At 38.6% G+C, this 27,446-nt stretch overlaps 1 protein-coding gene across 1 annotated transcript in view; it reads left to right on the plus strand.

Annotated features, from left to right (window-relative positions):
• KIF24 (kinesin family member 24) overlaps nucleotides 1-27,446 on the plus strand; it is a 78,196-nt gene that overhangs the window by 1,959 nt on the left and 48,791 nt on the right. Inside the window, exon 2 of the mRNA XM_046022517.1 lies at nucleotides 24,503-25,150. Within this exon, the coding sequence (XP_045878473.1) occupies nucleotides 24,528-25,150 (623 nt within the window). The 5' untranslated portion in view covers nucleotides 24,503-24,527. The remainder of the gene's footprint in view (nucleotides 1-24,502; nucleotides 25,151-27,446) is intronic.

Below are 27,446 nucleotides of genomic sequence, written 5' to 3' on the forward strand. Positions count from 1 at the left end.
TATATCTTCCATCTTTACATGTTCATCTATGAATGAATACTTGGGCTACTCAACTGTTGTAAGTAATGCTGTAATAAATAATGCTGCAATAAACATAGGGATGCATATATACTTTTTTTTTCTTTTGAGAGAGTGCATGGGCAAAGAGGGGAGGGGGAGGGGCAGTGGGGGAGGGAGAAAGAAACTACCCCCCCAAAGATTGTATTTGTTAGGGGCACTGGGTGGCTCAGAGGGTTAAGCCTCTGCTTTTAGCCCAGGTCATGCTCTCAGGGTCTTGGGATCGAGACCCGCATCTGGCTCTCTGCTCAGCAGGGAGCTTTAAAAAAAAAAAAAAAGATTGTTGGGGCGCCTGGGTGGCTCATTGGGTTAAAGCCTCTGCCTTTTGCTCAGGTCATGATCCCAGTGTTCTGGGATCGAGCCCCGCATCGGGCTCTCTGCTTGGCGGGGAGCCTGCTTCCTCCTCTCTCTCTCTCTGCCTGCCTCTCTCCCTACTTGTGATCTCTGTCAAATGAATAAATAAAATCTTAAAAAAAAAAGAAAAAAGATTGTATTTGTCAGAGAGAATGCATGTGCACGAGAGAGAGCATGTACGGGCTTGGGGGGGGAGAGCAGGAGGCAGAGGGAGAAGCAGGCTTCCCACTGAGCAAGGACCCTGGATCATGACCTGAGCCGAAGGTAGACACCACCCAGGCCTTCTGAGAAAGAAAATCTTAGGCAGGCTCCACACCCAGTGCGGGGCCCAAGGTGGGGCTCAGTCTCACGACCCTGAGATCATGACCTGAGCAGAAATCAAGAGTCTGTTGCTTAACGGACTGTGCCACCCAGGTGTCCCTATTTTCAAATCAGTGTTTTTGTATTCATACTCATATGCACCAGTTTGCATTCCTCCCAAAAGTGCACCAGAGTCCTTTTTCTCTCTTCACCAACCCTTGCTGTTTCTTGTGTTTTTTTAATTTAACCATTTTAACAGATGTAAGGTGATATCTTTTTGTGGTTTTGATTTGCATTTCCCTGATATTAGTGATGTTAAGGATCTTTTCATGTGTCTGTTGACCATCTATATGTCTTCTTTGGAAAAATGTCTGTTCATTTCTTCAAGCAATTGGTTATTGATGTCAGGTGAACATCACATGTTCAGCCTTCCAAGGACTGTACAGCTGAAACTGATAGCTGCCATTTATTGAGCATTTACCCTGTGCAAAGCACTATATCAGGGCTTTATATAAATATTACATTTTTCTTAGCATAGTACATCAGTATACTGCCTACATAGCATTTCATTAAAAGCTTTTGGTTTATGTTATTAATTTAAGTCTTTAGCTGTTATATGTCTTAATACAGTGTCTGTGGGGCAAACTAGGGCATGATCCTCTCATCTTCTGGTTTAGGAGAAATAGCAGTTTCTTTGGGCTGCCATTTCATTATTTGTAAAGTAAGATGTTGAACTTTTCTCAGTCCCTTACAAATTATAACTGATCAATTAATCCACTTTCTTGTACTGCCTTAGCGAACCTGTTCATGATTTTTTTAAACTTGTTCATAATTTATGTAGAGTAAATCTTCAAAGAATTTTTTGTTAAATGAGTAATAGAGTTTTTCTCATACCTTGAGTGTTGAGTATAGTTATTGTGGTCATTGTATACTTCCCTAGTTATTGTCTTAAGGATTTTGATGTTCATATCCTGTTAAACAAGAAGACTCTTCAATAGGCATAAACTAATAGTAGGTACCATTTGTCTTGGGAAAACTCAGTCTTCCATCGTATGGCAGATGCTTAACCAATGAAACCACCCAGGTGTCCCTCAAAAATGATTTCTTGAGTGACTGGATGGAAGGTTCTTGTTGGAGCTGTGACCGTAGCTGTGTCCATAGCAATTCATTTGAGAAATACAATCTTGTTTCATTTTATTGCCAAAGGAGCAGTGAGTCAGGGCACCGACTCTGATAGAGTTTTCCTGAGCAATCAAATTAACCTGATACAAAAGTTTCTACCATCTATAGTTATAAATGGTATTAAATGCTTTTGTATAGTTTTAAAAATAGTGTAGGGATATTTATTCATTTATTCATTAAATAATTATTGAATGTTACTTATTTCCAGACACTGTTTTAGAAACTGGGGATAAAAAAGGTGAACAAGACACATTCCTTTACCACAATGACATCATATATTGTAGTGGAGGAAATAGACATCCTCATAGATAATTATTACAGGATGCAACTGCAGTGATAGAGACATGCAAAAGGTATGATATGAACATATAAAGGACTTCCAGCCACATACAAGGAGATCAGAAAAGACCTCATTTATGCTTTAATCATTGAGTAAGAAGTAGGCAAGTAAAATGAGGTTTGATGAGATGGGAGGAGACCATTTAAAAGCGCAACGTGAATAAATCCACAGAGAAAACAGTCTAAAAAGTTGACTAAACTGGAAAGAGGAGGGGCCAGACCATAGGAAACTTTGTAGGTGTGCTAAGGAGCTTGAACTTTGCCCTTTAGATAGGTGACAGGATGACAATGAAGGGTTTTAGATAGAGAAGGGTCATGGTCATAACTGTTCTTTCTAAACACTGGTGGACTGTAGTATAGAAGTTGGAGAGGGCAAAACTGGAGGCAGGTGGAGCAGTTAAGAGACATATAATTATGTAGGTGAAACGTACTGGGACTGAACCACCAAAGCTGTGGTGGTTGGAATGTGGATAGAGGACATTTAACAAGTATTTGTTTTTAAATAGACTGAACCTGTTGAGTAATTTTGGGATTAAAGCAGAGGAAAGGAATCTAGGATGCTTCTCACTTTAGCTCTGAGTCACTGGTGGATGTTAATTGTCACTTACCCACACCCATGCCCCTATCAAGGAAAAAAGGTGGAGGGGCAGTTTTGTGGAGAGGTCATGAGTTTGGTTACTGATGAGCAGTTTAGATGCTTAATCATGGAAACATTTTGATAATGATCCCAGCGTGTTTTTTGCTGCAATACACCTGTAAGATTGTCGATTTTTTTGTGAGGTGAACTAAAGTTATATTGGAATTCTAGGAGCATCCAACTAATAATATTGTACAATATTAAGGCCAGAAAGGCTCTAGGTAAGGTTTCACCAGCAGTAAGGAACAGTCTTTTTTTTTTAAGTATTTATTTGTTTAACAGAGAGAGTGCACACCTACAAGCAGGGGGATAGGGAGAAGCAGGCTCCCCGCTGAGCCAAGAGCCCAACATGAAGGCTCCATCCCAGCTCTCTGGGATCATGTCCTGAGCAGGAGGCAACCATTTAACTGACTATGCCACCCAGGCACTCTGAGGAGCAGTCTTTTAATTTTAAGTTAGTTACCTGCTTGTGTTGAGGTTTGATTGGCATAGAATTGCATAGTCAACATGCCAAATTCATATAGTCGGTTTTTGTTTTTGTTTTTTTAGGATTTTATTTATTAGAGAGAGAGAACACAAGTGGTAGTGGGGTATGAGCAGAGGGAGAAGCAGACTCCCTGCTGAGCAGGGAGCCAGACTCTGGGGTCCATCCCAGTACCCTGAGATCATGACCTGAGCCCAAGGCAGATGCTTAACTAACTGAGCCAGCCAGGCACCCCTCATATAGCTGTTTTTTATTATCTATGCCCTGGTTTCTTCATTTTTAAAAAGGGAGGTGATAATTGCCTTGCATCACAAGTCTTGGAAGATTAATCAGGTAGCACAATTAATTACATATTTTAATAATTTAGATCCCAGTGAATGGAATTATTCTTTAAAATTTTCATTGCTTTTTCAGCATCATTTTTTTTCTTAATTTTTTAAAATTTTATTTATTTTTTAAGTAATCTCTGCACCCAAGTTGGGGCTTAAACTCACAACCCTGAGACTAAGAGAATTTTTAGTTGGACTCTACATGGTTTTTTTTTCATGTTATTTGTTTCAGGAGTACAGGTCTGTGATTCATCAGTCTTACACAACACCCAGCACTCACCACAACACATACCCTCCTCAATGTCCATCACCCAACCACCCACCATACCCCACCCCTCTCCCCTCCACCAACCCTCAGTTTGTTTCCTAAGATTGAGTCTCTTAGAGTTTCTCTCTGGTTTCATCTTGTTTGATTTTTTTCCTCTCTTCCCCTATGATCCTCTGCCTTGTTTCTTAATTCTGCATATCAGTGAGATCATATGATAATTTTCCTTTTCTGATTGACTTATTTCAATTAGCATAATATTCTCTAGTTCCATCCACCTCGTTGCAAATGACAAGATTTCATTTTTTGATTGCTGTGTTTTATATATATATATATATAAATAAAAGATGTGATATATATATATTATCTTTTTTAAACATTCATCTGTCAGTGGACATCTGGGCTCTTTCCATAGTTTGGCTATTATGGACATTGCTGCTATAAACATTGGGGTGCAGGTGCCCCTTTGGATCACTACATTTGTATCTTTGGGGTAAATACCCAGCAGCGCAATTGCTGTGTTGTAGGGTAGCTTTATTTTCAACTTTTTGAGGAACCTCCATACTGTTTTCCAGAGTGGCTGCACCAGCTTGCAATCCCACCAACAGTGTAGGAGAGTTCGCCTTTTCTCTTCATCCTTGCCAACATCTCTCGTTTCCTGAGTGGTTAGCTTTAGCCATTCTGACTGGTGTGAGGTGGTATCTCATTGTGGTTTTGATTTGTATTTCCCTGATGCTGAGTGATATTGAGCACTTTTTCATGTGTCTGTTGGCCATTTGGATGTCTTCTTTGTAGAAATGTCTGTTCATGTCTTCTGCCCATTTCCTGATTGGATTATTTGTTCTTTGGTGTTGAGTTTGATACATTCTGTATAGTTGGATAATAGCCGTTTGTCTAATATGTCAGTTGCCAGTATCTTCTCCCATTCTGTCTGTTGTCTTTTGGTTTTGTTGACTATTTCCTTTGCTGTGTAAAAGCTTTTTATTTTGATGAAGTCCCAACAGTTCATTTTTGCCTTTGTTTCCGTTGCCTTTGGAGACATGTCTAACAAGAAGTTGCTTCAGCCAAGGTTGAAGAGGCTGCTGCCTGTGTTCTCCTCAAGGATTTTGATGGCTTCCTGTCTCATATTTAGGTCTTTCATCCATTTTGAGTCTATTTTTGTGTGTGGTGTAAGGAAATGGTCCAGTTTCATTCTTCTGCATGCGGCTGTCCAATTTTCCCAACACCATTTTTTGAAGAGACTGTCTTTTTTCCATTGGAACATTCTTTTCTATTTTGTTGAAGATTAGTTGGCCATAGAGTTGAGGGTCCATTTCTGGGTTTTCTGTTCTGTTCCACTGATCTATGTGTCTGTTTTTTGTGCCAGTACCATACTGTCTTGAGGATTACAGCTTTGTAATAGAGCTTGAAGTCCGGAATTGTGATGCCACCAGCTTTGGTTTTCTTTTTCAACATTCCCTTGGCTATTCAGACCAGGGTCTTTTCTGGTTCCATACAAATTTTAGGATTATTTGTTCTAGTTCTGCGGAAATAGTTGATGATACTTTGATAGAGATGCATTGAATGTATAGATTATTCTGGGTAGTGTAGACATTTTAACAATATTTATTCTTCCAATCCATGAGCATGGAATGTTTTTCCATTTCTTTGTGTCTTCCTCAATTTCTTTCATGAGTATTCTATAGTTTTCTGAGTCATATCCTTTGCCTCTTTGGTTGTATTTATTCCTAGATATGGTTTTGGATGCAATTGTAAATGGGATTGACTCCTTAATTTCTCTTTTTTTTTTTTTTGTCTCATTGTTGGAGTATAGAAATTCACCTGATTTCTGTGCATTGATTTTATATCCTGCTACTTCATGAATTCCTGTATGAGTTCTAGCAGTTTTGGGGTAGAGTCTTTTGGGTTTTCCACATAAAGTATCATGTCATTTGGAAAGAGTGAGGATTTGACTTCTTTGCTGATTTGAATGCCTTTTATTTCTTTTTGTTGTCTGCTGAGGCTAGGACTTCCAGTACTATCCTGAATAGCAGTGGCAATAGTGGGCATCCCTGCCATGTTTCTGACCTTAGGGGAAAAGCTCTCAGTTTTTCCCCATTGAGAATGATACTCACCGTGGATTTTTTCATAGATGGTTTTTATGATACTGAGTTATGTACCCTCTATCTCAACACTGTGAAGATTTTTTCATAGATGGTTTTTATGATACTGAGTTATGTACCCTCTATCTCAACACTGTGAAGAACACTGTGAACACTTTAATCAAGAAAGGATGCTGTACTTCGTCCATTGCTTTGTCTCCATCATATGGTTCTTGTCCTTTCTTGTATTTATGTAGTGTATCATATTGATTGATTTGTGGATATTGAACCTTCAGCATCATCCTTTAGAAATAATTCCTGGTACCATTGTGGCCACAGTTCACAAAAGGATGTAATTTTGTGTAAAAGAATCTATGTCATTTTAGTAATTTATAAAAAGCAGATTATAATAGGGGAGTCTGGCAGTGGAGCATGTGACTCTCCATCTGGGGGTTGTAAGTTTGAGCCCTATATTCAGTGTAGAGATTACTTAAAAATAAAATCTTTCTTTCCCCTAAGATCTTTTTATTCATTAGAAAGAGCATATGCACATGCGTGAGCTCAGGAGAGGGGCAAAGGGAGAGGGAGAGAGAATCCTCAGATTTCCTGCTGAGTGTGGAGCCACACACGGGGCTCCAAGATCATGACCAGAGCAGGAAACGAGTCAGCCATTTAACTGAGTGAGCTACCCAAACACTCCTAAAAATAAAATCTAAAAAAAAAAAAAACCAAAACTGATTATAATAGTTATTCTTCCAGTGAAACACATGAAGATGTATTTTGTTGAAAGTATTTTATAACTGCAAAATAGCAAAAATCTGCAAGTGACAATTTATAATTGGATTAGACCAGGATTTTAAAATTAAAGCACTGAATTTAAACCCAGCATTGGTTACCACGTATTCCTGGAAATTCTTAAAAATTAAACCTCTGTATTTAGAGAGAGTAATACTTGTACTTTTTTCAGATAACTGAGTTCAGTTTTGTTAAGTTTATTTTTAGGTGATTGCTTCCATGATTTTTACCAAACTTAGAAACTTAATAAGCTCATAGTGGGGCTTTGGAAAGAAATTGCAGTAATTGCAAACTATTAGCTACTTAATCATAAACTTGAAACTTTTCTTTATCCACTGAAAAAAGAATCCCTCAAAAGCTGCTTTGGGGTATAACTCACATGATTGTTACCGCAAAGTCCACATCTAGCCCTAAGAATTCCATTAAGTGTCATATATTCTCATTCCTTTGCAGCTGTTGTTTTGAGCAGTTGTTTAGTATCACTTGTCTTCTGTTGAGATCACTGGTCTATAGATAGAATAATCCCTAGAGTTCTAAATAACTAACTCCCTTGTTGGGGGAAAAGTATGCTGTATCATTCACCTTTTAATCTTCCAGTGATAATACTGAATTGCTTATGTTACTATTAGGGACCTTATGCCTAACATGGGGTACAGAAACATTTTAGTGAAAATTGATTGAGAATGTTGGGTTTGTATTATATACATTTCTAAAGGTACAGTGGACCCTAATGACTTAAAAAAAAAAATTTGGAAGGGGAGGCGAAGCATAAGAGACTATGGACTCTGAAAAACAACCTGAGGGTTTTGAAGGGTCAGGGGTGGGAGGTTGGGGGAACAGGTGGTGGGTAATGGGGAGGGCACGTTTTGCATGGAGCACTGGGTGTTGTGCAAAAACAATGAATACTGTTACGCTGAAAAAATAAATAAAATGGAAAAAAAAAAAGTGATCATTGTTGGTGTGTCCTACAGCAGAATGGGTTAAAAGTTTATGATGTGAATACACACTAAAAGCCACTGAATTCACTTTAAGTGGGTATATTATATGCTTTGTGAATTAGATCTCAGTAAAGTTGTTTTATATTTTTAAAAGTGGTCATTGTCACAATTTAGGGGAACTCAGGTGAAATATTTCTTGGCAATCAAGCTATTTTAGTTGGGGTGCTGGGGTAGCTTAGTCAGTTGGACATCTAACTCTTTTTTTTTTTTTTAAGATTTTATTTGACAGAGAGAGACACAGCAAGAGAGGGAACACAAACAGGGGGAGTGGGAGAGGGAGAAGCAGGCTTCCCACCAAGCAGGGATTCCAATGCAGGGCTCGATCCCAGGACCCTGGGATCACGACCTGAGCCGAGGGCAGACACCCAACGACTGAACCACCCAAGTGCCCCATGGATGCCTAACTCTTGATCTCAGCTCAGGTCGTGATCTCAGGGTCCTGAATTCAAATCCCATGTTGGGCTTCATGCTGGGTGTGGAGCCTACTTTAAAAATAAAAAGCTATTTTCATCCTTTTATTTCCATACTCCTATAATAATAGAGTATAATATGTTCTAATGCCTGCTGACCTTCCTATGTAGTCCCTTACTTTCAAGAACAGCATATTCATTTAAAACATACATAATTGAATATATAGAAAGTGGAAAATAAGAGGTTTAGCCTACAAAAGCTATATGACCTTGGGCAAGTCACTTAATCATTCAGAGCTTAAGTTACCACATAAAATGAAAGTGTTCAACTACATCCTGGCTCTCAAACTCAGATGCCCACAGGGCTAACCAATTAATGTAAATTAATAAAGTTGGTTGGTTGACATAAACCCAGAGCAGAGAGAGACCATGATATATAAGGTAGTATATGCTCTTCTGAAGAAAACAGACATAACTCAGTTTTCATTTTTTGACTTATCTTATTGTAGGCCCAATGTAACTATCTTTTAATCTTCAAGAAAAGTAGAAACTGGATTATCTTTAATTGCTCTTGATTTTTAAAAGTGTAACTAATTCTAAAAAAAAATTTAAGCACTCTGTAAGCCAAACTGCAAAGTATAAAGGAATCCTTCATGGGCTAAATATTCTAGATTAGGTCAGCTGTTGACTAGATGATTTCTATTGACCTGGCTAGCTGTAGAATTCCTTCTCTTTTCTTTTTTTTAATCTTATAGAAATACAGTGTGGTGCAGACCAAACAATAAGTGTGAAACATATATGTAGGTTATAAGGCATAATACAAAATGAATAAATATCCAAGACCTAACACATGATCTCCCTATGTTCTCCTCCTGTTACACATTTCCCTGCTCTCCCCTCAGAGGTAACCACTATTCTACATTTTGTGCTTGGATGTCTAAATAATATGTTGGATTTGCTTGCTTTTGAACCTTATAAATAACAACATAGCTTTCTAGGATTTGTTTTTCTCATGATGTTTCTGAGATTTGATAAGTTACTGAGTGTAGCCGTAGTTTGTTCTTTTATTACTATTATATAACATTCCTTTACATGTATATAGCCAGATTTATTTATTCTCCACCCAGTAATATTCAGGTTATTTTCAGCTTTTGGCACTTGTGAAGAGTGTAGTTATGAACATATTTTTATATGCCTCCTGAACCATGTGGAAACATTTTGTGAAGTATATACCTAGGAGTTGTGTTGCTTGGTTCTATGATACAGGAAGGCTCAACTTCATAAGATAATGCCAAACTTTTTCAGTATTACTGATTTAGCCCCATGATTCTTGATTCTGAAAGTTTTCCATAGCTCTCCCCTAATTTATTCTGTTCTTTTCTTGCACAGTTCTTTTCCCTTGGTGGAGATAACCTGCTTCACTGCCCCTCTATTTTCTTTTTCTCAAGAACTGTGTGTTCTCTGCCATTTCATTAAAGAACTTCTTTCTAAAAGCTTTTCCATACAGAAATATTTACTTAAAATTTAATGGTCATTGAAAGATTTTTATTTACTTGAGAGAGAACATGAGAGAGAGAGAACACAGAGGGAGAAGCAGGGAGCCTGATGTGGGACTCGATCCCAGGATCCTGGGAATATGACCTGAGCTGAAGGCAGATGTTCAACTGACTGATCCACCCAGGCCCCCCAAACTTCAATGGCCATTTAAAGAACTTTGTTATTTGTCATGTTCTATATAGGATTAGTTACATTTAAGTTCTGTTTACTATATGGCTGTGTTTTTTTAAATTTCCTCACAAATGATCTGGATAATTCTGGCATTTATGAGCTCTTAGTTGTTTCAGGAGTTGCTTAGCATATATAATTTGAAATTTTGGGGCCCCTGGGTGGCTCAGTCAGTTAAGTGTTTACCTTTGGCCCAAGTCATAATCTCAGGGTGGTGAGATGGAGCCCAGCGTGTGGCTCCCTGCTCAGCTGGGAGACTGTTTCCTCCTCTTCCCTTTCCCCTACCTCCCCGGCCCTTGCACTCTCTCTCACTGTGGCACTCTCTCTCAAATAAATAAATAAAATGTTTTAAATAAGTAAATAATTTGAAATTTTATTGTTGAATGGGGAGATTTTTTTTAATTTGGGAATGTGAATTTTTTCTGTAATCAATTTGAGTATTTTTTAAAAAAATTTTGAACACACACGTTTTCAGAACTTATAAAAGCTACCCAAAGCTGCATTTTGCTTTCCTCTTCACTGTGTTTATAATAGAAATAAATAACCTTTAAAGAGGAATTATTTAATCAACAATTATCAAAATAACAAAGATTATTTGATACTCTGAAGTCCATGTACAAGTGAGTCAGGCTTTTTTTTTCCCTTTTCTAAATATTTATTTTATGTAAAATATATAAGGAGGGGTGCTTAGGTGACTCAGTTGGTTAAGCGTCTGCCTTCGGCTCAGGTCATGATAATGGGGTCCTTGAATGGAGCCCCTCATCAGGCTCTCTGCTCAGTGGGAGCTTGTCTTTCCCTCTCCCTCTGCTGCTTCCTCAGTTTGTGTTATCTTGTTCTCTCTGTCAAATAAATAAAAAATTTAAAAAATAAATAAGGATAGGGTTCCTAAGCATCTTTTTTTTTTTTAAGATTTTATTTATTTATTTGACAGAGAGAGATCACAAGTAGATAGAGAGGCAGGCAGAGAGAGAGAGGGAAGCAGGCTCCCTGCTGAGCAGAGAGCCCGATGAGGGGCTCCATTCCAGGACCCTGAGATCATGACCTGAGCCAAAGGCAGCGGCTTAACCCACTGAGCCACCCAGGCGCCCGGGTTCCTAAGCATCTTAATAAAATGATTTTGGCTTATCTGTTTTTAGGCTAATACTGAATTACTTTTTTTTTTTTTTCATTTTTATTTTTGTTCTTGTAAAGATTTTATTTATTTGAGAGAGAACAGGAGCGGGGCCAGGGGAGAGAGAGAGGGAGAAGTAGACTCTCTCCTGAACAGAGACCCTGAGATGGGGCTCCATCTCAGGACCCCAAAGGCAGACCAATTGAGCCACCCTGATGCCCCTACTCTTTTTTTTTTTTTTAAGTATTATCTACACCCACTGTGGGGCTTGAGCTTACAACCTGAAGATCAAGTCACATGTTCTACTGACTGAGTCCATCAGGCACCCCCTGAATTACTTTTTTTTTAAAAATTAATTTATTTTTAAGATTTTACTTATGTATTTGATGCACAGAGACACAGTGAGAGAGGGAACACAAGCAGGGGGAGTGGGAGAGGGAGAAGCAGGCTTCCCGTGGAGCAGGGGGAGCCTGATGCAGGACTTGATCCCAGGACCCTGGGATCATGACCTGAGCCGAAGGCAGATGCTTAACAACTGAGCCACCCAGGCGTCCCCTTGGATTACTTTTTATTTTTATTTATTTTTTAAAAGATTTTATTTGTTTATTTGACGACAGAAATCATAAGTAGGCAAGAGAGGCAGGCAGAGAGAGAGGGAAGCAAGTGCCCTCCTGAGCAGAGAGCCCGATGTGGGGCTTGATCCCAGGACCCTGGGATCATGACCTGAGCTGAAGGCAGAGGCTTTAACCCACTGAGCCACCCAGGCGCCCCTTGAATTATTTTTTAAAAACTATAGCCATCACACCCACTTAGAACAGGTTTATTATACCTCTCTATTCAAGTAAAGCTCTTGAGATTTTCGTTCTCTGCCTAAAGATTCTAAATAAGTGTTCAGCATGTGCATTTTTTAAAAAAGTAGACTTCATGCCCAACTTGGGCTTTAACTTAAGACCCTGAGATTGAGAGTTGCATGCTTTACTGACTGAGCCAGCCAGGCACCTCCGCAGCTCAAATTTCTGCAGAAAATTTTAGTACATTTTCTCAGTTTCTTACATGGTTAATTTTGGTTTTGATAATTATAGAAGTGAACGCTTCAGGGGAAGAGCTTTTCCCTTTTAGATGTTAATGTAATATCTAAAATTTAATGGTAGAGGTTTCTTTTGGAGTGATAAAAAATGTTCTAAAATTGGATTGTGGTGATGGTTGCACAACTCTGAAAATACTAGAACTATTGTACACTTTAAATGGGTGAGTTTTGTGGTATATGAATTATATCTCAATAAAGTTATTGGAATTTAATGATGTCCTGGAGGGATTTATTGACCCCTTTTTCCTATTTCTTCTTTGATAACTCAAGTATATGTGATGTCACATGAATTTGAGAAGCTAAAAATAACTTGGGTCCTTTTGAACTTGGGCCATTTGCCCTCAGTTTTTCTGATTAGCAAGGAATATATAGACCTTAGATTTAGATTTTCTACTTTTTTCTAGCAATCAGGAATTTTTATTAGACATACTGAATAGTCTGCTTACAGAATTGTGAGGATATTTTCTCAGAATTGTGAGGATATTTGTGAGGATTCTGATATTTTCTTCAAGTTTTTTGAAATACTAATACCTGTTGCTGGGTTCATGTTAGTTACTCACTTGTCTCCCCCTTGATGTAGATGAACTCATTTAGCAAAAATATCCTATTTACTGGGGCACCTGGGTGACTCAGTCAGTTAAGCAGTCTCCCTCAGCTCAAGCTGTGAACCTGGGTCATGAGATCTTGATTTCGGCTGAGGTCAATGATCTCACGTGTCATGAGATCAAGCCCTGCAGCAAGCTCTGTGCTGGGTGTTGAGCCTGCTTGGGATTCTCTCTCACCCTATCCCTCTGTCCATCCCCCACCTTGTCCCTCCCTCTAAAATAAAAATTTTAAAATATATATTCAGGATGCCTGGGTGGCTCAGTCAGTTAAGTGGCTGCCTTTGGCTCAGGTCGTGATCCCAGGATTCCAGGATGGAACCTGTTCAGCGGGGAGTCTGCTTTTCTCTCCGCCCCTGTCCTCCCACTCCACCACTTGCGCAGTCTCTCATGCTCTCTCTCAAATAAATAAAATCTTTAAAATATATGTGTATATACATTTATATATATTCTGTGTTTGTGTGTGTGTATAGTCTAGTTTACCAATGGAATCACTTCAAACAATTTTTATAAGGAATATTTTTCCCAAGTCATTGACACTATATATATGTTTCACTAACTCCTTGTTTTCTCAGGTTGACTTAAAAAAATTAGACTGATTTAAGAAATGACTTCCCTAGATGACCTATCATCTAGGTCAGTGAAAAAAGTTATGAAAACTGGTATCATTTTAACTTGTTTCCAAAGGCCTAAGAAAGAAAAATTACACAGTCTAAAATCTCTTGTTTCTATATGTTACATGGATTTAAAATAACAATGACACTATATGATTTTATTTAATGTGAAATTCTAGAAAATACAACTCATTTTTAGTGACAGAAAGCAGGTCAGTAATTACTTTGGGCCCACAGTAGAGTGGAGGACTGCTGAGAGTGAATTAGGAACTTTTAGAAATGATTGATGGGACTGTCTTGATTGTACCTTGTCAAAACTCATATGTAGCTCAGTCAGGGGCACCTGGGTGGCTCAGTCATTAAGCGTCTGCCTTCGGCTCAGGTCATGATCCCAGAATCTTGGGATCGAGCCCTGCATCGGGAACCCTGCTTCTCCATCTCCCACTCCCCCTGTGTGTGTTCCCTCTCTTGCTATGTTTCTCTGTGTCAAATAAATGAAATCTAAAAAAAAAAAAACAAAAAAACTCATAGAACTATACTCCTAAAATGGGTTTAGTTTATTATATATACATTGATTAAAAGAAAAGTCAAATAAGACCACACATACACATGACTTCTATTTATATCAGGTGTTAGCCTTTGAATATATAACGTCATCTATCTCTGCATTATATGTGTAATCAGACATTAATGTTAACTATGAAAGAAAAGTACTTGTACAACTGTCATTGATAGTTTGAAGTTAATAGAAGCCTACACATACTATTACTATTAGTGTATTTTACAAGCTTATCTAATCTCTAATCCCTTACCTTTTGATTCTGTTTTATATCTTATATACATATAAGATATATATACATATATATTCTATGTTATATATTCAACTTTTCACCAAATAATAGAAACCATCTTTTTTATTTTTTTAAGATTTTATTTATTTATTTGTTAGAGAGAGAGCACATGAGCACAGGCAGACAGAGTGGTAGGCAGAGGCAGAGGGAGAAGCAGGCTCCCTGCCGAACAAGGAGCCCGATGTGGGACTCGATCCCAGGACACTGGGATCATGACCTGAGCTGAAGGCAGCCACTTAACCAACTGAGCCACCCAGGTGTCCCAGAAACCATCTTTTAACAATGTTAAAAGTCTTCATATAGTGCATCTATTTGTATATAGTCAGGCAACCAACACTTCCTACATGCCAGGCACAGTGATCAGTGCTGAAGAAGAGAGCATAGCCCCATCCTTATGGAATACTTTACAGTTTTCAAATTAGTTTTGCATAAATATCTTATTGCATCCTTTGAGAGCGGAAAATGAAACTCAGAGAAATTGACTTTGCCCGAGTTTACACAGCTCGATGACCGAGAGTTAATCTCATTCCAAGTTCAGTTTCAGGCAATTTAGGTGGATAAAGTTACATAGTTTAGGTAGATGAATGGAGAGTTTGAGAGAACATGTGAAATAGTTGGATCTTATCCACATCCTGGAATGTGAACAAACTTCCTTAATTGTGTATAAAGTTGCATGTATTCCTTCCAGTTGATTTTCTCTAACACCAGGATAAGAAAGTTTGAATTTCTGCCAACTGGCTTTCTTCCAAGACTATTTCTGATTGTTACCCCAGCAGCTGAGACCTAGCAGATTCTTGGTGTCACAAAGGAGAACTCTGCATACTTGTGGCATTGAATGTGAGTGGGCCATATGAATAAAAATCTGCCCATCAGAGTGCCTGGCAGCTCAGTCGGTTGAACATCCAACACTTGATTTTGGCTCAGGTCATGATCTCAGGGTCGTAGGATTGAGCCGTTCTGTCAGGCTCCTTGCTCAGCGGGAAGTTTACTAGAGATTCTCTCCCTTTGCCTCTGCCTGTTTCCCCCCAGCCCCTGCTTGCATACACTGTCTTCTCTTTCAAATAAAATCTTAAACACACACACACACACACACACACCCCACCCCCCCCTGCCCATCTGGCCCCATTTGGATTTCACTGATTTGCGGGGAATTTCTTGGTGGTAGCAGGTGTGAGTCATTCCCTGGGGCAGCATAAATGCAGGGGGCTGCTGGTCTGCTGAGCGGTGTAGGCAGTAGGTCTGTCCTGGCAAGAGGATTGCAATGTGGCTGTCTTTGCCACTACTTGTGAAGGAGGCACCATGGAACAGTGGAAAGAACATGGGACTAGCCATGAGAAAACTTAAGTTCCAATCTTAGAACTTACTTGAGAGCTGTATTACTTTGGGCCACTCACTGATTTGTTCTAGTTTTTCTCCTAAGTAAAATGTGGGAGTGAAGTGTATCACAGATAAATCCTAAAATCATCCTGCTAAATGAAAGAAGCCAGATGCAAAAGAGACTATATTGTATAATCCCATTCATATAAAATTCTAGAAACTCCAAACTAATGTATAATGACAGAAAGCAGATCAGTGGTTGGCCAGGGGTAGAGAAAAGAATACAATGCAAAGAGGCATGAGGAATCTTTTGAGAGTAATGAAAATGTTCTATATTCTAATTGTGGTGGTGGTTTCACAGGTACATACAACTGTCAAAATTCATATAATTGTATGCTATTGTGTACACACACCCAAAAAAGGAGATTCCAACTTTTAATAAGGGTTTAATAAGAAAAAAAAAACATTGAAATAGATTTGGAGATTATTTACCATGGGTATAGGAAGGGTGAAAGCAGCACAGATATGTACTTGAGTATTTGTATAAATATGTATATATTTACCCACTTTGCTCTGTAATTAATATGGTAGGAATGCTCAAACACTAAACAAAATCAAGTCATCAGCCTTGATCTCTAACTCCTCCTTTATCCATTTATCATGTTTATCTAAAACGTTATGAACTAGTAGTGGTAGAGGACATTTGAGGTCAAATTTCTTAAAATATTTGAAATACTTAATTTACTAAAAATTTTGGTCCTGATACTCTTTGATAGTTTGCTTCTTGGTGGTTGCTGTATCCTATCACCTTTATGTTGCAGACGTATTTACATCATTTTATCACAGTGTGACAAAGATGTCAGTGGTAAATTCTTAACTCCAATATATGAGGAACACAAGAAACAAAATGGAAATGTCAATGACAATTGTCAAATTGTCAAATGTCAAATGACAATACCCTCTCCCCCAATTCTCATCCTGTATTCTACTAATGGTTTAAAATACTCAAAATCCTTCTTAATAAATACTTGCAGAAGCCAAAACTAATTGTTTGAAGTTGACACTGAAGTTGAAAATTGACCTAGAGAGAATATTCAGTAATTCAAATATGAAGTAAATAGTGACCATTCTGGATTAGTTGTGGCTGTATAGAGCTATTCCTGATCTCCTTCTTTCCCTAATGCTCAGGTTCTCTGTGCTTATGACTTTCTGGGAATGCATAATCTTTAGCTGGATGTGGGACAGTGGCAGCTTCTTCTAAGAGACATGTTTCTTGGAGGAAAGCCAATTTTAGGTTTTGGTCAGGAAATACACAAGGTGAAGCTGTCAAAGACTAAGGTAATTGAAGCACATAGAATATATATTTAAAAAACAAAAACCGTGAGTTAATCATGAATTTTTAAAAAGCACCCACTCCCTCCAAAAAAGGCAAAACTCAAATCCTAAAGGAATTAGGTACCACTCCTCCCTTCATGAACAAACTCTTCTTGGATAATCAAGTAGCCCTAGTTGTTTGACAAAACGTTTTTTGTTTTTTTTTTAAGATTTTATTTATTTATTTGATAGAGACAGAGCAGAAGCAGGGGGAAGCAGCAGGCAGAGGGAAAGGGAGAAGCAGGCTCTGCTGACAGGGGAGCCTGATGTGGGACTCGACCCCAGGACTCCGGGATCATGACCTGAGCCAAAGGCAGACACTTAACTGACTGAGCCACCCAGGCGCCCGACAAAAGGGTTTTCTTTACAGGAAAATTCCACCAGTAATGATATATTGAGAAAATCACCATTTTACAACCCTTCATGAACTAGTTGAGGCAGGTAGCGGTCATCACTGGATGAAACCGTTGGATTAATTGGCTGATGAGAGAACTTTACAATGAAGGAATCATGCTGCAATTCTAGCAGACATTTGCATATATTCTGATGTGATGATGATGTATCTTAAAGCACATGGTAACACCTGTGAAGTATTCGTTCCTGAAATGTAGAAATGTGGAACTTGATTCTAAAGATTTTATTTATTTATTTGACAGAGAGCACAAGTAGGCAGAAAGAGAGAGAGAGAGAGAGAGGAGGAAGCAGGCTCCCCGCTGAGCAGAGAGCCCGACTCAGGGCTCAATCCCAGGACCCTGGGATCAAGACCCAAGCCAAAGGCAGAGGCTTTAACCCACTGAGCCACCTAGGCGCCCCGTGGAACTTGATTCTAATATAGGGTTGCAAGATTAGGCCAAAACAAAATAGGACACTAGTTAAAACTGAATTTCAAATGAACAGTGTTTTGATTTGTTTTAGTGTTAATATGTCTCATACTTGGAGCATACTTGGTTTATGCAACAAGTCAAGGAATAGAAAAAAAAGGATGGGGTACTGCTCTTTAAGGTAAAAGACTTAGGAGACGTAACAACCAAATGTGTGGACCTTGTTCAGATTCTGAGTTAAACAAAAATATTTTTGTAAAAAGATACTTTAAAAATATTTGTTTAGGGTGCCTGGATGGCTCAGTCGTTTGAGCGTTGGGCTTTTGATTTCAGCTTAGGTTATGCTCTCCGGGTGGTGAGATTGAGCCCAGCCTTGAGTTCCATTCTCAGTTGGCTTTCTCTCCCTCTGCTCCTCCCCCTGCTCATGTCCTCATGTCATCTCTCTCTCTCTCTCTCTCTCTCTCTCATATAAATACTAGATAGGGCACCTGGGTGGCTCAGTGGGTTAAGCCTCTGCCTTCGGCTCAGGTCATGATCTCAGAGTCCTGGGACCGAGCCCTGCATTGGTCTCCCTGCTCAGCGGGGAGTCTGCTTCTCCCTCTGCCCCATCCCGTATTCATGCTTGCTCATGCTCTCTCGCTCTCTCTCAAATAAATAAAATCTTTAAAAATAAAAAATCTAATGGAATTCTGGTTTAGCCAGATTGAACAAAATAGTTTATGTAAAGGACTTACACATGCTTAGTTCTTGGCATAAAATGTAACCATAAATTTTAGTTTAATCAGATCATCAAAGTAGAATGACTATGCACGAAGTGCTGAAATATATGATTAGCTTTTTTTTGTTTTTTTTTTAAAGATTATTTATTTATCTGACAGAGAGAGAGAGAGATCACAAGCAGGCAGAGAGGCAGGCAGAGAGAGAGGAGGAAGCAGGGTCTCTGCTGAGCAGAGAGCCCGATGCGGGGCTCGATCCCAGGACCCCGGGACCACGACCTGAGCCGAAGGCAGAGGCTTTAACCCACTGAGCCACCCAGGCGCCCCTGTGATTAGCTTTGTTACATAAAATGTTTTTTGAACTATACTAAGTGTTCAAGGTGACATTGGTAAAGATATTCTGTTGCTATCAGGCTATTGTAGGTTGTAAGGACCCTGAGGTTGTCCCCATTACTTTGGGTGATGGGACTTGTAGAGAGTAAGGAAACAGAGAAAATGGCTTCATAGTCACATAAGCAAGCTTCATGCAGTGTTGTAATCATGTAGTTGCCTTGGTTAAAAAGTAGAAATGATAGAACTTTTTTTCTTTGCTCTGTCTAAGCAGATTGTGTTCCTCCAGCAAATATTACATACTTTCCTGGCTCAAGTGCTAGACTAAACTGATCATACTACTTTTCTCTTGAAGAATTTACACTATAGTATAAGGCAGAGCCACCTTACATCATCTCTCAAACAAGGCTGGCAACAAGTAAATACATATGACTCTGTAATAAGTGCCTTATCAGTTTTACAGTCGAAACACTAGAATTTTGGAGAGAGAAATCACATCTTCCTAGGGTAATTCATCTATTCACCAAATATTATTTATAATTGTGTGAATTATTTTTAATGGCTGTAACAAACAACATATGAAAATGCCTATGTTAAATAAAGTAGACTGCAATATGGTTATGAGAACAATGTTGCATACAACATAAAAAAAATGCATTAAAAAAATAAAAGGCTAGAGGGGAAAACACCAAAATAGTAACAAGTAGCTGTGTCTGGTCAATTTGAGAAGGCTGGGAGGGAGGAAGTTAGGTGGATTTAGAAATATATTTTTAAAATAAATTATAAAGTCACAAAAGTTAAAAAGTCACAAAAGTTAAAAAAAACAGCTGTTCTAGGTCCTGCTTTGGATGATGGAATCAACAGTGAAATAGAAATAGCAATAGGTGGGACGCCTGGGTGGCTCAGTTCATTAGGTGGCTGCCTTAGGCTCAGGTCGTGATCCCAGGGTCCTGGGATCAAGTCCCACATCCGGCTCCTGGCTCAGCAGAGAGCTTGCTTCTCCCTCCCACTCTGCCTGCTGCTCTCCCTGCTTGTACTCTCCCTCTCTGTTAAATGAATAAATAAAACCTTAAAAAAAGAAAAGAAATAGAAATAGGAAAGGTAATAGCTGCGGGCATTTACTGGTATATAATAATCTCCTTCCCACATTGCCCTCTACCAACTAGTTCCCCTCCCCCCATTACTTTCTTGTACATCCTATCAGAGATACTTTATGCCTGATGAGCAAATATATAGATCTATCATAGATAGTTACCTCTCTTTCATTAATAAGTGGTACCTTTACAAACCCTTACAAACATACAAATTGTTCTATACCTTGCTTTAGTCACTTTTCAATATATTGGAGTGTTTACTTTTTCCTCAATAATACATTGAGAGTTTACTTATTCTCTGTAATTGCTTCATAGTATCCCATTTACTGGGTTACTGTTATTTATTTAACCAGTCCCTGTACTAACACTTTTTATAAAAAATATTTATTTATTTATTTGAGAGAGAGAGAGAGCACAGAGGGAGAAGCAGACTCTCTTCTGAGCACAGAGCCCAATGTGGGGTTGATCCCAGGATCCTGAGATAATGACCTGAGCTGAAGGCAGCTGCTTAACTGAGTCACCCACACACCCCCACATAATAATTCTTTGTTATTAAATAAAGTGCTGCAGTGAAAAACTTTGTTACCTATGTCATTTTGTACTTGTACACAATATCTGTAGGATAGGTTCCTGGAAGTAGAATTGAGGGTCAGTGCAATTGCATTTATAATTTTGATAGAGATCAGTGGACTAAAATAATCACCTCGGGAATTTTTTCAATGTTCTTATGTTTGTCCCCCTCAATACCTGGGAAAGTTTTTTTGTTTTGTTTTGTTTTTGTTTTTTTCTGTGCATCTGAAATGGAACTCACTATCTTTATATTTTTTAAGTTCCTAGGGTGATTCTGATGTTCATCCCAGAAGAAGGAGGAGGTGGGAACTTTGTAAAATGGAATGTGGTACCAAAAAAGCATATCTTATTTTAAAACAGAAGAGCAGCTCTTTCTACCCGTGGGCCCTGTCCCTGTGCTTTAATAAAAACACCTTTTTGCACTGAAGGAAAAAAACACAAAAAATAAAAAGAATGTAAGAACTATAGGACTCAGAGAGGCAGCATGCTGCTGGTTCATGTGGAAGTTTGCCAGCGGCTGCTTTAATCTGCATATCCAGATTTCTGCTATCTCCAGCATCGTCCCCTCCCATGATATTATGGGACATCCAAGAATTGCAAGATGAACACATTAGTCTTTCAGACACTGATTAAGAGATACAGTAGAGGTCATGGTAATTAGAGTTTGGTATGTCACCAAGGGAATGGGTGTGTGAAATACAGGATTTTGTACAGCCTGTAGAAATTAAGAAGACTGTATAGCATTTAACCTGTTATTGCTCTGAGTCACATAGGAAATGTAACTGCTTAGAAGTAACTTAAAACATTACCAAAACATCAAAGGCTTATTCTGTTCTAGCTTCTGTGCTAGATGAAGATTAGTAATACAAAAATAAATCACAGTATGGGGCACCTGGGTAGCTAAGTGTCTGCCTTCAGCTCAGGTCATGATCTCAGGGTTCTGGGAGGGAGCCCCACATCGGGGTCCCTGCTCAGAGGGAGCCTGCTTCTCTCTCTGTCTGTCACTCCCCTACTTGTACTCTCTCCCTGTCAAATAAATAAAATCTTAAAAAAAAAAAAAAGAAATCATGGTAGTAATAACTACCAACTCTTCCTGGGCATTGAGTATGTATCAGGTATTACGCTGAGAGTTTTACAAGTATTTTCTCATTGAGTCCTAATCCTCGGTGCTGTGGGGACTATTACATTCCCATTTAACAACTGAGGAAAATGACTTTCATAGATGTTAAATAAGTAATTTGCCAAAGATTACACATGTATCTACTTCATAGGATTGTTCAAAGGTTAACAAATAGTACTTTGAACAGTGCCTGCTACATAATAAACGCTCGACAATATTAGTTACTACTATAATTATTACTAAAGTACGGAGGAAATACCAGTAGTCCTTTGCCTAGAGCATACCTCACAGAAGAAAAATGTAAGTTCGGTTTTTCTTGGGAAAGACAGATATTCCAGGTAGAAGAGACAGTAGTGAAAGGATTAGTGGCCTGATTCAGTTACTCCATAGGGTGCTTGGTGGTACAATGGTAGTAGAGGATGAGAAATGAAAGAAGGCTTCATGGGAGGGTGGGGCAGAGAGCTATCAAGCTATTTTGAAAGGATGAGCTTAACTCATTCTGGAGACAGGGTTCGGAACATTTCAGGCAAAGATACAACACTAAAAATGGCATAGAAGCAGTGTTGCAGTTATCTACTGCTGTACAGTAAACTGCCCCAAAATTAAGTTTATTAATTTATAACTAGTTTATTTACCCACAGTTCTTTTTTTTTTTTTTTTTTTTTTTAGATTTTATTTATTTGAGAGGGAGAGAAAGAGAGAACACAAGATGGGGAAAAGTCAGAGGGAGAAGCAGACTCCCCGTGAGTAGGGAGCCCGATTAGGAGTCCTGTGAGCAGGACTCAATCCTGGGACTCCAGAATCATGACCTGATCAAAGGCAGTTGCTTAACCAACTGAGCCACTCAGGTGCCCTACCCACAGTTCTTGAGTTATGTATTTGGGCTAGCTAGGTAATTCTGGTCTCACTGGGGGTCACTCATGTGGCTGCAATCATTTGGTGGTGTCACTGGGGCTAAGTGTTCTAAGATGGCTTCTGTCACAATGCTGGCTTTGATGATGGCTGTTGGCTGGGCTTCCTCACATGGCAGCAAACAAATTGCAAGACGACAGCAGAAGCTGCAAGGGTTCTTGAGGCCTAGGCATGGAAGTCACACAGTGTGGCTCCACCACATTCTTTCAGGCAAAACAGTCACAAAATCAGCCTAGATGCAATGGGAGGAAAAAGACACTGCCTCTTGATGTGAAAGGACATGTGAAGAATTTGTGGCTTTCCCCCACTCCCCCAAATAGTCCATGAATGGGAAAGGGAAAAATGAGTTTAGGATGTGTAGCATCTTTGGCCTTTTCCTTGCCCTAAGTAGCATTTCCTCCACAGTTAATTATATAAGTTACTTTAATCACCTTTATTATCTGGCCCTGAACTCTGTTTCACCTAGAAAGAAGACAAAATATAAATTAAAATGGAAAACAGAAAAGCTTTATCAAGAATTAATTAACAATTTTAAAAACTGAATTATAAAGCAGTTTTTAGAAAGAAAATTTAGTGTTTAATATTTTCATGAACTTGAACTTAATTAACAGTGGTGTGGAGGATTCCTCAGGGTCCTGATTTTAGTAATACACCAGGATTGTGTGTTATTAACACATCATTTATTAGTATTTGATTAAATACCTTGGTGTTAAAATCTTTTTAAGCATTTCAATATTCAACCATATAAAATCTGTTTTTTCAAGATTTTGTTTTAGAGGGATGCCTGGGTGGCTCAGTGGGTTAAAGCCTCTGCCTTCGGCTCAGGTCATGATCCCAGAGTCCTGGGATCGAGCCCCACATCAGGCTCTCTGCTCAGCAGGGAGCCTGCTTCCTCCTCTCTCTCTGCCTGCTTGTGATCTCTTGTCTGTCAAATAAATAAAATCTTTAAAAAAAAAGATTTTGTTTTAGAGGAGAATGCAAATTGGGGAGGGAAGGAGGGGGAGAGAGAGAGAGAATCTCAAAAGAAATACACCACCGAGCGTGGAGCCCAATGTGCGGCTCACCACCCCGGGAGCATGAGCTAAGCCACAATCAAGAGTTGGGCACTTAACTGATTGAGCCACTCAGGCACCTCTAAAATCTTTTTTTCTTTCTTTAAGAGTATTTATTTATTTATTTATTTATTTATTTATTTATTTATTTTTCAGTCGTCTCTACACTCAGTGTTGGGCTTGAGCTCATGACTCTGAGATCAAGAGTCACGTAATCTTCTGACTGAGTCAGTCAAGTACTCCATCAACCATATAAAATCTTGACCACAGTATTACTTTGCTAAGTTATTTATTTATCCTAGGTAAATTATTTTATTCATATTCTGTACAAGTTAACATCTACAACCACCTACCTTCACCTGCCTTTTAGAATAATCTGAGATCCTGAATTAGATTCTGAATTAATGGTGTTTTTACCTCTTTATTCATTATCAGCACTCAGCAGATACAAATGTGATTTCCTGAGTTATATCAGTTCTGTGGTTTGCTATTTAATTCTGGTTTCCATTCTGAAAGAGTGCTTAGCCTTTGTTCATTAATCATAGGAAACAGTTGTGCAACATGCCTTGACATTAACTTGAACATCTAAAATTAGTCCTGCTACAATCAGTGGTTGGGAACAAGGTTTCAGTAGTTGGTGGCATGTGTTAAGTAGACATTGCAAGGTTGGAAGGAACTCCCTAGAAATAAGTAAGTCACTTGCATTGTGTGTCTATGTCCATGTACCTGAATATATATGCAATTGAAATTCCATTTGTATTAAGCAGATGAACAAATTACATCTGTTACTACAAATGCATCATAAGCATCTTTGCTTATGCACTATGCTATTTAATTATTTCAGAAGAAAAATATATTTGAAAACATGGTATGCTAGAATGGATTTTTCTGCACATTTGTTTTGTGATTTTCATTTTTTGAAGGACTAATTATGTATACTATATTTCAAATAAATGGCTTTTTTTTCCTTTTCAGAATTTATAGAAACTCATTCACAAAAATGACATCCTGGTTGTATGAATGTCTTTGTGAAGCTGAACTTGCACAGTATTATCCTCATTTTACTGCCCTTGGCCTTCAAAAAATAGATGAATTAGCCAAGGTTACAATGAAGGACTACTCCAAATTGGGAGTCCATGACATGAATGACCGCAGACGTCTCTTCCAACTTATCAAAATCGTTAAAATTATGCAGGAAGAAGATAAAGCAGTCAGTAGCCCTGAGCATCCTCTTCAGAAAGACAGCTTGTGTAGTAAGCCTCGGGAATCCAGATCTGGCCCTCGCAGACAACTGCATTTTGATTCTCCTGCTGACAATAAAGATAGAACTACCAGCAACAGTGGGTTTGAAAGGCACAGTTTATCAGATTTTTCTGCAAATGAACAGAAGTCTAGTTACCTAAAAGTGCTGGAGCACATGCTGCCGGATGATTCCCACTACCATACAAAAACAAGAATTCTGAGTGCTGCAACTGCTGGTTCCTATGTGCAAACAGAAACTAACACTTCACTCTTTTCATCAAATCACTTTTCTCCACTCCTGGGGGATTATGATAGTCCCATTATTCAAAGAGTCTCTCATGTTTCAGGGTATAACTATGGAATCCCTCATTCTTGTATCAGGTAATTATTTTTATCTTTTTTGGGGGGGTGTGGGGGAGAGGGTAGCATCAGTCAAGGGCAAGCCTCTCCATGACTGAGAGCAGCTACTCCTTATTTACAGAAAATTAGAGTGAACAATTTCTGCAACGAATAGATGTGCTTTGATGGGGGAAGGTTCGTGAGGAATTGGGACTTTCCAGATGGGAGAAAGATGATATTGTTCATGTATGTCAAACAGCTGCTACTTGCCAGGATCTGCTATTATTCCATTAGCAGAACTATTTCTATTATTTATTATAGTGTAACATGATACATCTAATGCATCCTTGAAGGTAACATAGTTAACTAGCCTTCTGCAATGGAAAAAATGTGTGTGTGTGTGTGTGTGTTCCACAGGATTTTTTTAAGGCTATCAAATTCACTTCAGCCAACCAGGAGACATAAAGCTTAGTTAAAAACAAAGAGCACGTAGCTGAATTGAGTAAGTCTTTTATGCAATTAGCTTACCTGCACACGTTGAAATACGGTCCTGATTTTGAGTGCTTTCTTCAATTCCAGCCCTGCAAGAACATATGATTTTGGTGATTGCAAAAGAGTAAGACGCTTTTGATATAGTTTAGACTTGGAGAGTCAGGGTGACAATAAGTTATTTTCACCAGTGCTTTAAGTTAAATGTTGAAATAAGGTCCCAAAGAGCTGAAATATTGAATAATCCCTAATACCAGCACTGGTATAATAGAAAACATGTTCTTTTAAAAATAGCATATATTTGTTATTTGGTTATTTTAAAAGTTATACATGGTGAGTTATGGAGAAACAAAATACATTTTTTTTTAAAGATTTTATTTATTTGACAGAGGAGACACAGCAAGAGAGGGAACACAAGCAGGGGGAGTGGGAGCGGGAGAAGCAGGCTTCCTGGTGAGCAAGGAGTCCAACGCAGGGCTCGATCCCAGGACCCCAGGACCACGACGCAAGCTGAAGACAGATGCTTAACTACTGAGCCACCCAGGTGCCCTGAAACAAAATACATTTTTTTAAAAAGATTTTACTTACTTATTTGACGAAGATCACAAGTAGGCAGAGAGGCAGGCAGATAGAGAGGAACGGAAGCAGGTTTCCTGCTGAGAAGAGAGCCAGATGCAGGGCTCTATCACAGTACCCAAGGATCATGACCCGAGTTGAAGGCAGAGGTTTTAACCCACTGAGCCACCCAGGCGCCCCAACAAAATACATTCTTAAGCCACAGTTTTTCTTTTAAGGCTATTATTCATACCTTAAAACAAGGTGTATATTTATATCTGGCCTTATATTGGCTAAGGTTTCAGAGGATTTCAAAACCAACCAGTTCTTTTATTCCCCCCAAAAAATAAAAGACCCAATTTTACAGGCAAAAGTACTTTTAGTAATTTTAAATATTTAGTGCATTTTATAGTATTTCTGAAAACTTTATTTCGTTTGCAGAACACAAAGCATATAGGTCCTCCTTTCTTCTTTTAATTGTTGGAGAACTAGATTGTTCCATGACTATCAAAGCCAGGATTGTTGCTGTCCTATTGGTTAGCTCTGCTAAAAGAACAAATATTTTCTTGAATATTAGTCTTTTAATGAACAATACAAAAATCTAAATTGGAATTATTTATAAATATACCACTTTGTACTATTTATTTGGACAGAGTGAATATTTTACTTTAAATATTGCTACCTCATTTATTTGGCACATATTAAGTACTACCTCTTCTAGGTCTGATTCTGGATGTAAAGTTAATTAGGATATGTGGAGGCTCTTAGACTCTTAGGGTGAGTGAGTGGGAAGACAAACAACTATATGGTGAGATAAGTTCTCTTTTGAGGTTTATAGATGACAAACCCAGAGTGAAAGCTATTTCACTGAGCTTTATGTCATTATTTTATCACTCTTCCCTCTCTTTATTATAGTAAGGAAATAAAGATTTAAAAAGGACATTTTCCCCAATAACCCTCATATTATCTTCTCACCTAAATGTCTCTAAGTAGCTGTCAGGATTTCAGAACCCTGACAAACTCCCTCACCAACTTAAGTCTTGCTGTTAGGATGTCATCTTGTCCAAAATGTATTCTCTTTGGATGCCTCAAATCAAGTAAGGTCAAAATAAATTACTGGTCTCAGAATTTTTTTTAAAGATTTAATTTAATTAATTAATTTATTTGACAGAGAATGAGAGAACAAAAGCAGGGGGAGTGGCAGAAGGAGAGGGAGAAGCAGGCTCCCTATGTGTTGAGTGTCCTGTGTCCTGGGGCTTGATTCCAGGACCCTGAGATCATGACCTGAGCCTAT

This window comes from Meles meles, chromosome 11, assembly GCF_922984935.1.
Source record: "Meles meles chromosome 11, mMelMel3.1 paternal haplotype, whole genome shotgun sequence".
Taxonomy (NCBI): domain Eukaryota; kingdom Metazoa; phylum Chordata; class Mammalia; order Carnivora; family Mustelidae; genus Meles; species Meles meles.